This window comes from Pristiophorus japonicus, chromosome 1 (assembly GCF_044704955.1).
Source record: "Pristiophorus japonicus isolate sPriJap1 chromosome 1, sPriJap1.hap1, whole genome shotgun sequence".
NCBI lineage: Eukaryota > Metazoa > Chordata > Chondrichthyes > Pristiophoridae > Pristiophorus > Pristiophorus japonicus.
Window position 1 is genome coordinate 321,153,822 of NC_091977.1, and position 13,132 is coordinate 321,166,953.

General features: G+C 40.9%; 1 protein-coding gene across 3 annotated transcripts in view; it reads right to left on the reverse strand.

Moving 5' to 3' along the window:
- Nucleotides 1-13,132, reverse strand: part of znf407 (zinc finger protein 407) — a 732,915-nt gene that overhangs the window by 631,997 nt on the left and 87,786 nt on the right. For all 3 annotated transcript variants that reach the window (XM_070888603.1, XM_070888602.1, XM_070888609.1), the window contains one exon: nucleotides 7,733-7,847. In XM_070888603.1, coding sequence (XP_070744704.1) covers nucleotides 7,733-7,847 — 115 coding nt within the window. The remainder of the gene's footprint in view (nucleotides 1-7,732; nucleotides 7,848-13,132) is intronic.

Below are 13,132 nucleotides of genomic sequence, written 5' to 3' on the forward strand. Positions count from 1 at the left end.
TTAAAATTACAAAAGGGTTTGATAGGGTAAGACTTAGAGAAGATGTTTCTACTTGTGGGAGAGACCAAAATTAGGGGCCATAAATATAAGACAGTCACTAATAAATCCAATAGGGAATCCCGGAGAAACTTCTTTACCCAGAGAGTGGTTAGAATGTGGAACTCGCTACCACATGGAATGGTTGAGGCGAATAGCAAAGATGCATTTAATGGGAAGCTGGATAAGTACTTATGGGAGAAAGGAATAAAAGGATGCAGTGGAGGCTACATGTGAAGGATAAATACCAGCATCGTTGGGCCAAATGGCCTGTTTATGTGCTGTAAATTCTATGTAATTCTGTGTAATGCTGAATCTAGGTGTACCAATGAGTTTTATCATGCAATAGTTATTGGCGTGGAGGCCCCAACCTGCAAGAGAGCATCAGCGGCAGGTCAGGGCCATAAAAGAAGTGGCGACGGCAGCGAAGAAGGACGTCAGCAAGGCCTAGGTCAGTGATTGGAGCGTGGGCAGATACAACAGGAGGGCAAAGGAGCTGTGAGAGATTGTGGAGGGATGTGATCGGGGCCCGGGGAGGTGAGAGTTCAGGGCCAGGGGCCCAGGGAAGCACGGGCCAGTCCACACTGCGATATGTGTGCGCACTAGGTCTGTGCAGCAGAGCAAATCTCCAGTTGTCTTGGGGGATCCTTGCCACTGGACCAAGACCTAGCTCTGTCAAGCCCGTGTGGTGGCTGGTGTGCAACGGTCACCACACGTTTAAAAAAAATCCACGCACAGGCATCTTCCACCCTCGAGGATGTAGTTCGGGTTCACCATTCGAAATACCTGTGAACTCATCCTCGTTTCGAGGGACTGCCTATGATGATGATGAGTTATTGACAATCCTAAAGCTATTATGATCCACTCTCACTAGCACCTACATGGTTTGTGCCCCAACCCCTTTAACCACCCTCAGGCAAAACCAAGTGGTGCACATGCTCGGTGTTCCATTTGACCCCAATCAGAGCCTCACAAGGCCCATCTGATCCATCGCCAAGCCCTGTTTCTAACACCGCCAGAACATTGCTGGCTCCTATTCCAAAATGCTCAATCATGCTCTCATCACCTTTAGGATATTTATCAGCAACGCCCTCCTCCTTGGCTGTCCCAACTCCTTCCCCAGTGTCAAATCATATAATCATAGAAATTTACAGAACGGAAGGAAGCCATTTCGGCCCATCATGTCCATACTGGCTGACAAAGAGCTATCCAGCGTAATCCCACTTTCCAGCTCTTGGACCGTAGCCCTGTAGGTTACGGCACTTCAAGTGCACATCCAAGTACTTTTTAAATGTGCTGAGGGTTTCTGCCTCTATCACCCTTTCAGGCAATGAGTTCCAGACCCCCACCAACCTCTGGGTGAAAACATTTTCCCTCAAATCCCCTCTAAACCTCCTACCAATTACTTTAAATCTATGCCCCCTGGTTGTTGACCATTCTGCTAAGGGAAATAGGTCCTTCCTATCCACTCTATTTAGGCCCCTCATAATTGTATACACCTCAATAAGGTCTCCCCTCAGCCTAGTCAGTTCCAAAGAAAACAACACCAGCCTATCCAATCTTTCCTCATAGCTAAAATTCTCCAGTCCATGTAACATCCTTGTAAATCTCCTCTATACCTCTTTAGTGCAATCACATCTTTCCTGTAATGTGGTGACCAGAACTGCACACAGTACTCTAGCTGCGGCCTAACTAGTGTTTTATACAGTTCAAGCATATCCTCCTTGCTCTTGAATAATCCTTATCTGTGACCCAAGTCCACTCCAGCACAAATAAGGTCTCTTTCACTTGCCAAGCTCCACTATGGCTCTGTGGATCGATTTCAGAATTCTTGATCTTGCCCTCAAAACTGTTCTGGCCTATGTTTTATTGTATCTCTAATATTCGCCTAGGCCCAGCCTACACTTTTCTGACTTCAGTTTACCACTTGCTCCACATTCCATGTGATATGCCTTGTGGTCCACTTTTAGAGGCTATTATTTCAATGATCTCATCTCTCTCCCTTCCAAAGCCTCCTTAAGACCTTCAACCATGCCTTTGGTCCTCTAAATCTGACTTGCTGCACAGGTCCACCATTTTCCTCTTATTCAGATGTCCTTCTGTGTGCAAGCTGCTGTTGGAGCATCTGCATTTGCCTCAGTAATTCCCTATGGAGTTCACAATCTTACTTGGTAAGAATGTTATGCTCCAGTTTAATCATAAATACTGATCATACCTCCAAGGTTAGATCTATAAAGTTCATTGCTCTGCTAGTAGGCCCAAGTTATACTGACAGCACCTCACAATGGACTTTGTGATAACAGAGTATGTACATGTGTGCGCAGTTACACATGCTGGGCAATAAATTTTTAATATTACAAGCATGAGCTGCACTTGTACTCATAACATCAGCAAGAGTTATAAGTGAGTTTATAAACTTGCCAGATGGTCCAAAAGAACTGTCTGAGCACTTTCAAAAAGTGGCTTTGCACCAGACTGGAGTTATAACAAACCCAGTACAAGTGGTGCAAAACTATCAATTGGAGGTGGTTTCTCAACTTTTCCTGTAGCATAAGTTATAACTCCCCCCTCTCCCACGTTTTCTTTTTGTTTTCTCTCTGTTTCTTGACCTTTCCACTCGTACAACATTCCCAAAGTAAAATAGAGGTCAGGCAACGTTTTTGCCTGATTCCACGAGTGCCGTTCTTCAAGTCAATCGGAAAATGGATGAGAGCAGCTTAGTGTGGTCACCCACCAAATTCCCTTTTGCCCCTTTCTCTTGTGGAGAAGCATATGACCTCTGCTTGCCCCCTCCAGTTGATGAGATTGCCGAGATTGGGAACACATTGTAGAGAGGGGATCACAGCCACATCTTACTAACATCACTAAAACAGATTGGTTAAGTGAAAATTCTTAAAGAATTGAAATTCATTGTAGATAAATGTTGCAAATTAACTCAAAAATAATATTGGTAAGAATTTTTAGTTTTGTCCCTTTATATAAAATAATAGCCAAAAAGCTGTTCGAGTCTGGGAGTGAACTGAAAATTTTAAAATTGAGATTGATAAAATTTTTGTTCGGCTTAAGTTAGCATTAAGAGTTACGGAACCAAGGCAGGTAGAATGAGTTAAGATACAGATCAGCCATGATCTAATTAAATGGCGGAATAGGTTCGAGAGGTTGAATGGCCTACTCCTGTTCCGAGGTTCCTAAAATGGAAAGAGCATTCAAGTTTTTTTAAAAAAACAAACAAGGAGATGTTGTATCCCAGCAAACATCAAGCCATCCAACCTAAAGTGCTATTAACACAGACCAGCTGAACTGCAAGTATGTCAGATCGCACAACTATTTAATGTCTCTGCCCCCAAGTTATTCTGTACACAAGATTTTTTTTGAACTCCTAGTTCTTTTAGCTCTGCGATATCTTGCTGCAAAACAATGCACGGTAATCTGGTAAGAAAACTTTGATGTAAATTAATTCTGCCCTTTGGGACTGCCCACTTCATGAAAATCTCTGTGTTGGAACAGTTCACGAGAAATAAGTGACTTAAACCATTGAAGATTTAAATAATGCGACGCATTTCATGCCCAGCCTGGTGCCAGATTCCAATGAAGTTGTTAATGCATGTAATGATTAAGTGTAACTCAAATACTAACTGTGTTGTTGAAAACATGACAGGCAATAATTTGGTCTATTATATTCTACCATTTAATTGCCTAGTTCAGACATTCTTTGACACATTATGAAGCAATGATTTACAATTATTCAAGCTGCAAAGGTCAGAAAGTGACATTATAATCATCTTCAAAGAGATCTCCTCACATCCTCAAAACAAGGTAATGCAACTAACAACAATTTTACTGCAGTTGTAACTGTTTACAGCTGTATTTTATCTAACAGTCATAAGCAGGAGAGAGAAAAATATACATTAACATGCCTGCATCAACTCAGGTACGTTACCTGCGTTTAAAAAACAAGTCATTAAAGTATGTTTATACACATATATTCAATATTATTAGCACTTAAACCAAAAAAGAGATTTATCAGATATACTACAAATATTCCACTTCGACACAATTTAATTTAGTGTAGACTAAAGAAATATAAACCGTTGCAGCAAAGCAAAGTGCCCAAACTGGATTGCTGCTTTTCACTACAGAGCTAATGTTGCTGAAAGATCACTTCACCCTTTAGAATATAATCCTAAAAAAATTATGGTAATGAAGGAATGCAGCATGAGCTGCTTATGTTGAGGAACTAATGGGTCCATCGAGCATTCTCTAAATTATTTAGTCATTGATGATAATTAATTGACATTGTCATGGTATTAATGTAAAATGGTGCATCATTTTAACCATCGAGCTGATACTATTGCTTAATTTACATATTCACTTAATTAATGTTAAGCCTCAACAAATGCTGAAAGGGTCAGTTCTCCGAGCATTGTAATATCTCCTGCTCCTTTGGTCTCTGCCCCCCCCCCACCCACTCTCACTGACCAAATTAAATATCAATGTTTTCTATCGTAACCAGCATGACCCAACACCACAATTATTAATCCTTACAAGCAAGAACTTATACACTGGAAACCATTTTCAAGTGCACTTTTTCCTCGGTATTTTACATGCTTAATAGTTGAGGTTAATGCAAGCCAGGCTAACAGGAAACCCAGAGTACAGAGTCAGAGGCTGTATTAGAATAGGTAAGCTTTGTACATTTAAAACAAAATTGCTGCTATTAAAGTAAAATGATGCTCTGCTACAAGAATGAAGTAAAATAATTGCTCTGAACCTTTGTGTGATCAGATTTAACAGATTTGTAGCAAACATTTGAGAGTCAGTCAATTAGAAAAATCAATACAAACTTTCACAGTAGGAAAAGGAACAGAACAATGAATAAAGATAGCCAACTCAAGAAACGGTCTCAGAAACTGAGAACATTTGCCGACTCTGAAAAGCACATGCTCAATTCTTTAAACAAACAAAATGATTCGTCCTTTCCATTTTTTTTTAAAAGTACGCATGATAGTAACTGAATTGAGCAAGGTTAATTATTCATTTGTCGCAGCCTCTTCTCAAGCAGCAATTTAGTACAAACGTATTAATTCACTACCAACAGGTGCTGCTTAATGGTAACAATTTGATAAATGGCATTTTCCTTCTTCTACCAGGGCATCCAAATTAACATACTTCCAAACGCTCCAGCTCCTAGCCAGCATTTTTGTAACTTCCACTAAACCTAATTCAGATTTTATCCCACAAGCTTTTCTGAAGTTTGCTAGAGACTGCACCAGATATACAATTGCTAAGAAATTTCACACTGCTAATAGTTTCCACACCAGATACCATAAGTGTCCTGGGCCAATATTTATCCTTCAACCAACATCCCGAAAACAGATTATCTGGTCATTTATCACACTGCTGTTTGTGGGAGCTTGCTGTGCACAAATTGGCTGCTGCTTTTTCGACATTACAACGGTGACTACAACTCATAAGTACTTCATTGGCTGTAAAGCGCTTTCGGATGACCCGAGGTTGTGGAAGGCGCTTTATGTATGCAAGTCTTCCTTTCTATAAAGTCAAATGCTTTCATTTTAAATTTACAAACACTTGTTAGTTTTCCTAGGCAGAAGAGGTTTAGTGAAAAGGTTAACAAACTAATTTTCCTTTGTAAATTGAGAACAGGGCTCATTACCCACCTTTATTGCAATCAGTTGAAAAAGAGGCAATTTTAAACAGACTCTGTGTAACTTGAGGGAGGCGGCGGCTCAGGGGCAGGGGAGGAGAAACATACTACTAAACAGCAAGTAAATTAACAAAATATATTTATTTTTTAAAAAGTTACTCAACTGGTGTTATTTTTTATTTTACCCATACCCATATCTCCATTACAGAATTTTGATGACTAAAATATGATGTTAGTGACAAGTCTGCCACTAATTACAATTGCTTCAGTTGTTACATCACTGCATAATTATGTAAAGCGTTAAGCCGTCAAATCACTATTCCATTTAATCAAAGTATAATTAATAGCATGGTCCTGTTAACAATGGTCACTTAAACCAAAATTCCCACCTCACCCACCACTCCAATTTCTGGGTCAGAGCGTGAAACTTCAAATACATATTTACCCTCTCCTACCCAATTACTTTTCAGTAATTCTTCCTTAATTAACCAGCAGATACTCGATGATTAAACACAAGCATTCTTTTCATTATGTGGTTGCACAAACATAATTACTGACCTTTTTTGGCAAATTGAGTTTTATAGAATTTTGCACGAAAGTTCAGAAATTTAAAAGAAACTGTGGTGTATTTCAAAACAAAAATATTGCACAAAATTTTTAACTAAAGCTGGATTTTGATCACTACTCTCGCATGTATTCTATTAAACATTTATCTCTACTAACAGCAATGGGATGCATTACAGAGTATTCCGTAAAGTTTAAGCCCACTATTAAATAAGCATAACTGTAAACACCTTGCGAGGAGACATCCCTAAAAAGCTGTAGCTTTTTAATTAGTTTTGTTTTCAACCTCCAGCATAAAGACCAGAGCTACTGAATTTTCACGTTTGTTATTAAGATCTCTGCAGATGTGTGCGCTGCCAACAGCTTAGCATGAAAAGCAGCAGGCTAATGGGATTAAAATATCGATTCTGTATTGATTTCAAATTGCTACCAATGTCCAAATGCCCAAGATGGTAGCCATTAGTACGAAACCAGGCAATCATGGTGCATGTACGTGAGGAACCTGCTTTTATTAGGTTTGCTTTTTATAAAAAGGAAACCTAAACCTGTAATCATCTAAATGGTTAACAGATGTGACAAACACAAAAATGTGCTTGTTGAACCTACTCACCACTCATTATTCCATTTACAACAGGCAATAAACAGACTCAAAACATAATTTATAAATAAATCAATTCATTTAAAAATATTCTTTCAGTTGGATTTATCTGGGAAATCTTAACATACTATTTCCACTCCTCCAAGTTCAGTAATTGTTTGATTAGCTGAAATAGCTTGATCCAAAAGGAAATAAACGAGTTCAAGTCTGCATTCAAAATTAGTTACCTTTTAACTAAAATGAAACAAACTTCACCAAGTATGCATTCCTTTACTTCTTACTGTATTCCATTTATGTAATAAATAAAGTGGTCATTCATTTACGAACATATACAAGGCTGCAAATAATAAAATTAACCGCCTTAGTTAAAATAACAAACATTCATAATTTCCACCGCTACCCAAATTAGATGCCATTTTCTCTCAGTCTTCCTTGGACAGATCTTGTTCCTTCAGTTCTGAAACCAGCCCAATTTCTCCCGGTTTACCAGAGCAAACCTTTAATCCAGCTACTGTTTTACTAGCTTCGAAAATAAAATGGAGATTTGTCCTTGTAACTACTATTTAATTCAGCGAATTTCTACATCATAGATTGAAATGAAACTCGTGTGTCAAAAATATTTTCATTGTAGATAAGCATTAAAATGACTAGCTGCTGTTTACAAACATATTGAAACGTAATGGAAGAAAGCAAGATATACAGCATTTGTTAAAACAAATAATATCTGTAATCTATAATAAAAGCTGTAAGCTAAATGCAATTTTTTTTTTCAAATTTTCCAGTACTCTGGATTTTCTTTTTCTTCTCAAAAAAATACCATCCATGTAAATTCCTTTTGGAAAACAAAAAAGCATTGTTGGAGCACTTACCCACACATGTGACATTTGTACTCGCGAACGCCAAGGTGCCGTTTGACGTGATTACGGGCATCTCCTAACTGTGCTGTTGCAAAGTTGCAGAGGGTGCATCGGAAAGGTTTCGATCCTGAATTTAAAACAAAATACAAAATTAAAAAACAGCGTTAGGTAAAATTATAAAACCGCACTGCTAAGCACAGTTGGTTAGTGCATTTCCTCTTCATCTCTGGGAGTTCAACTTTAATTCGGCCCAGGTGAATTGGGTGAAACTCTCGAATCTGCGCCATCTTAATACTCTTCCGAGTGGCTATTAAGACACAGCAGTAAAGTACCAACACATTTTGCAAATGTGGCTCATGAGATGGCGATTGATTTGGGAAAATAAAAATATTCCACCTGTTCAGTAGTAACACAATCATACTTGGGAGAAAGACAACACGAGGAATTGAGCTGATTATGGGTTTAGGACTCCTTTCCTAAAACTCAAAGGATGGGGAGAGAGACATAAATTCACAAACGGAATCTTATGAGGTAGACATTGAAGGTTTCTTCGTGTTGAATCAGAAAGATATAAAATCTCAAGTCAAGCATGACAAAGTAATTACTTGACCGTTAGTACTGCTGACTTCTGCGAGAGAGTTGCAGCTATTGCAGGGAGCACAGATTTTGTTGAAGAACTCAAAAAGGGAATGGAGAGCTTCTTAATTAAAGAGAATAGAAACATAGAAAATAGGTGCAGAAGTAGGCCATTCGTCCCTTCGAGCCTGCACCACCATTCAATAAGATCATGGCTGATCATTCACCTCAATACCCCTTTCCTGCTTTCTCTCCATACCCAATGATCCCTTTAGCCGTAAGGGCCACATCTAACTCCCTCTTGAATATATCCAACGAACTGGCATCAACAACTCTGCAGTAGGGAATTCCACAGGTTAACAACACTGAGTGAAGAAGTTTCTCCTCATCTCAGTCCTAAATGGCTTACCCCTTATCCTGAGACTATGTCCCCTGGTTGTGGACTTCCCAAACATCGGGTACATTCTTCCTGCATCTAACCTGTCCAGTCACGTCAGAATTTTATACGGTTCTATGGGATCCCCTCTCATCCTTCTAAACTCCAGTGTATAAAGGCTCAGTCGATCCAGTCTCTCCTCATATGTCAGTCCTGCCATCCCGGGAATCAGTCTGGTGAACCTTCGCTGCATTCCCTCAATAGCAAGAACATCCTTCCTCAGATTAGGAGACCAAAACTGAACACAATATTCCACAATATCACCAAGGCCCTATACAACTTCAGTAAGACCTCCCTGCTCCTACACTCAAATCCCCTAGCTATGAAGGTCAACATACCATTTGCCTTCTTCACCGCCTGCTGTACCTGCATGCCAACTTTCAATGATTGATGTACCATGACACACAGGTCTCGTTGCACCTCCCCTTTTCCTAATCTGCAGCCATTCAGATAATATTCTGCCTTCCTGTTTTTGCCAAAGTGGATAACCTCACATTTATCCACATTATGCCGCATCTGCCATGCATTTGCCCACTCATCTAACCTGTCCAAGTCACCCTGCAGCCTCTTAGCTCCTCCTCACAGCTCACACCACCACCCAGCTTAGTGTCATCTGCAAACTTAACATCCGTAAGACAAAGATCCTCCACCAGCCTGTCCTCGCCGTACAGCACTGCCCTCCAATCATCAAGATTCATAGCACGACCCTGGACAATGTGGACCATTTCCCATATCTCGGGAACCTCTTATCAACAAAAGCAGACATTAATGCGGAGATTCAGCATCGTCTCCAGTGCGCCAGTGCAGCCTTCGGCCGCCTGCGGAAAAAGAGTGTTTGAAGACCAGGCCCTCAAATCTACCGCCAAACTCATGATCGACAGGGCTGTAGTAATACCTACCCTCCTGTATGGGTCTGAGGCATGGACGATGTATAGAAGGTACCTCAAGGCGCTGGAGATATATCACCAATTATGTCTCCGCAAGATCCTGCAAATCTCCTGGGAGGACAGGCGCACCAACATCAGTGTCCTCGACCAGGCTAACATCCCCAGTATTGAAGCACTGACCACAGTCGATCAGCATCGCTGGGCAGGCCACATAGTACGCATGCCAGATACGAGACTCCCGATCAAATGCTTTATGCAGAGCTCCTTCATGGTAAACGAGCCAAAGGAGGACAGTGGAAACGTTATAAGGACACCCTCAAAGCCTCCCTGGTAAAGTGCGACATCACCACCGTCACCTGGGAGACCCTGGCCGCAGACCGCCTGAGGTGGAGAAAGTCCATCCGGGAGGGCGTTGAGCTCTTTGAGGCTCGGCGCAAGGAGCATGAAGAGGCCAAGCGCAGGCAGCGGAAGGAGCGCACGGCAAACCAGCCCTACCGACCTCTTCCCCCGACGAATGTCTGTCCCACTTGTAACAGGGTCTTTGGCAACGTATCAGATTGTTTAGTCATCAAAGAACTCACTTTGGGAGTGGAAGCAAGTCCTCTTCGATTCCGAGGGATTGCCTATGATGATGATCTGCAAACTTGGAGATATTACACTCAATTCCTTCATCCAAATCATTAATGTATATTGTAAATAGCTGGGGTCCTAGCACTGAGCCCTGTGGCACCCCACTAGTCGCTGCCTGCCATTCTGAAAATGACCCGTTTATCCCGACTCTCTGCTTCCTATCTGCCAACCAGTTCTCCAGCCATGTCAGTACATTACCCCCGATATCATGTGCTTTAATTTTGCACACCACTCTCTTGTGTGGGACCTTGTCAAAAGCCTTTTGAAAGTCCAAATACACCACATCCACTGGTTCTCCCTTGTCCACTCTGCTAGTTACATCCTCAAAAATTTTTAGAAGATTTGTCAAGCATGATTTCTCTTTCATAAATCCATGCTGACTTGGACCGATCCCGTCATTGCTTTCCAAATGCGCTGCTATTTCATCTTTAATAATTGATTCCATCATTTTCCCACTACTGATGTCAGGCTAACCGGTCTATAATTACCTGTTTTCTCTCTCCCTCCTTTCTTAAAAAGTGGTGTTACATTAGCTCCCCTCCAGTCCATAGGAACTGATCCAGAGTCGATAGACTGTTGGAAAATGATCACCAATACACCCACTATTTCTAGGGCCACTTCCTTAAGTACTCTGGAATGCAGACTATCAGGCCCCGGGGATTTATCGGCCTTCAATCCCATCAATTTCCTCAACACAATTTCCCACCTAATAAGGATTTCCTTCAGTTCCTCCTTCTCACTAGACCCTCGGTCCCCTAGTATTTCCAGAAGGTTATTTGTGTCTTCCTTCGTGAAGACAGAACCAAAGTATTTGTTCAACTGGTTCGCCATTTTTTTGTTCCCTATTATAAATTCACCTGAATCTGACTGCAAGTGGGCACATTCTCGGCTTCAGGATAAGAGGGGTTGAAAGTGTTGAGTCCCTTTTTCTGAATATAAGCATCAAGCTGTGTGAGACAATGGCTTATTTTCTCTCCTGTTTACTTATTTTGGGGTCAATTCACCTTATTGGAATAACAAAATGCATGTTTATCCTGCCTCATCAAGCTATACAGCCTGATTTGGGAGTCCTACATACTATTTGAAGTCCTCCAGCAAAGGGGTCATTTTTAAATGATCATAGTGCAGTAAGAGACCTCTCACTCTTCCTCCATGTCGTGATGTTTTCCTATTGCAACCCATGAGAGCCCATTAAAATGTTCCATTCCCAACACCTCTCACCTTGGCTTGCAACAAAAAAAAAATCTAAAGTTATTTCAAAAACTTCTTACATTATTTAAGATTTTGGAGATGAACTAAATTATAATCCTGCAAATCATTGGGACACCTAAGCACCATATGGAGCTTTAGTTTAGCAATGTAGAAGAAACATTTTAACCAGCTGCAGCAAATCATCTACAAAAGTCTCAGTGTAGATCGCACATTTACACTAAACTCAATATTTTTGTTAATTGAGATAAATTTTGCACTTTAATTTCTGAATGTAGGTCAGGACTCAGGGGCTGCCACTGGGGAAAGAAATACTGCACACAACAAAATAAGGAGGTCCTTTATTGCAAACCGACTATCTTACAACTTCAGTGCAGTATATGGCCAAAAGCAGCTCTCTATCCTAATCCCACAAACATTTTTATACTGTTTGAAGCAGTACAAAGTAGTGCTTGAAATTAGTAAGATTCAAATTGACCTATTTCTTCCTATTTCTAGATAATGAAATTAGTTCACAGATTTCTAGATAATTAGACCTTGACCCTTCAAAAAGGTTCCTCAATTTAAAAATGGTGAGGTTACCATGAAGGAATATTTTGTCTGCGATATTTGTGACAGTCATAATTCCATTTATGAACACTTTATTGTTTTACAACACATAGTTTAAAGAAGAAAATCTTCTCCCTTATATTTTCAGAATGCATGTCATTTTCACCACAGAAGTATGGTTATCTGAATATGTACAATTCTTCAGGAAAATCAGACTATGTTAAAACATTCGGCAGGATTGGATTCTTGCCTCAGAGAGCGCAAGAATATAAGAATATAAGAAACAGGAGTAGGAGTAGGCCATTCGACAAGATCGTGGCTGATCTTCTACCTCAAATCCACCTTCCTGCACTATCCTCATATCCCTTGATTCACTTAATATCCAAAAATCTATCGATCTCTGTCTTGAATTTTACATGTAGAAGATTGGAGAGGGGAAGATATCCTCTGCATGCGACAACCTTGTAAACCTGTTCTTTACAAACTGATTTACAATTTTGTTATAGAGGAAACCTGTCCTGGTCATCTCAGATTTTTATCCAGGAGAAATGAAGGGGAACTTGTTAAGTGTGAACAAACAAGATGCAGGTCATAAATAACATTTGAAAATAAACCATTTTTGAATACAAAGCTATTTAAAAAATGTTTACATTTTGATCCTTTAGGACAAGGTCTTAACAAATGACGAATTTGAGGTTTGCATTAGCCATTCGCTCCAGTTCGGTTTCATAAACAGACCCATGACCCAACGGTACCTTTATCACCCAGTATCTAGAGAGGGGATTGGAGGGGGAGGGAGAGAAGAGGGGATTGGAGAGGAAGGGAGAGAGGATCAGAGGGGTAGAAAGAAAGCGAAATCGGAGGGGGAGGGAGAGATCGGGGAGGGGAAAGAGGGAGAGCGAGAAGAGATCGGAGGCGGGAGGGAAAAGAAAGGAGATCGGAGGGGGGAAAAGAAAGGAGATCGGGGGGGGGAGGTGGGGGGAGAGGAAGGAGATCAGAAGGGGCGGGGAGGGAGGAGATCGGGGAGGGAGGAGGGGGGAGAGAGGAGATCGGGGGGGGGGGGAAAGAGGAGATCGGTGGGGGGGGTGGGGGGGGGAGAGGAGATCAGGGGGGGGGGGGGGAAGA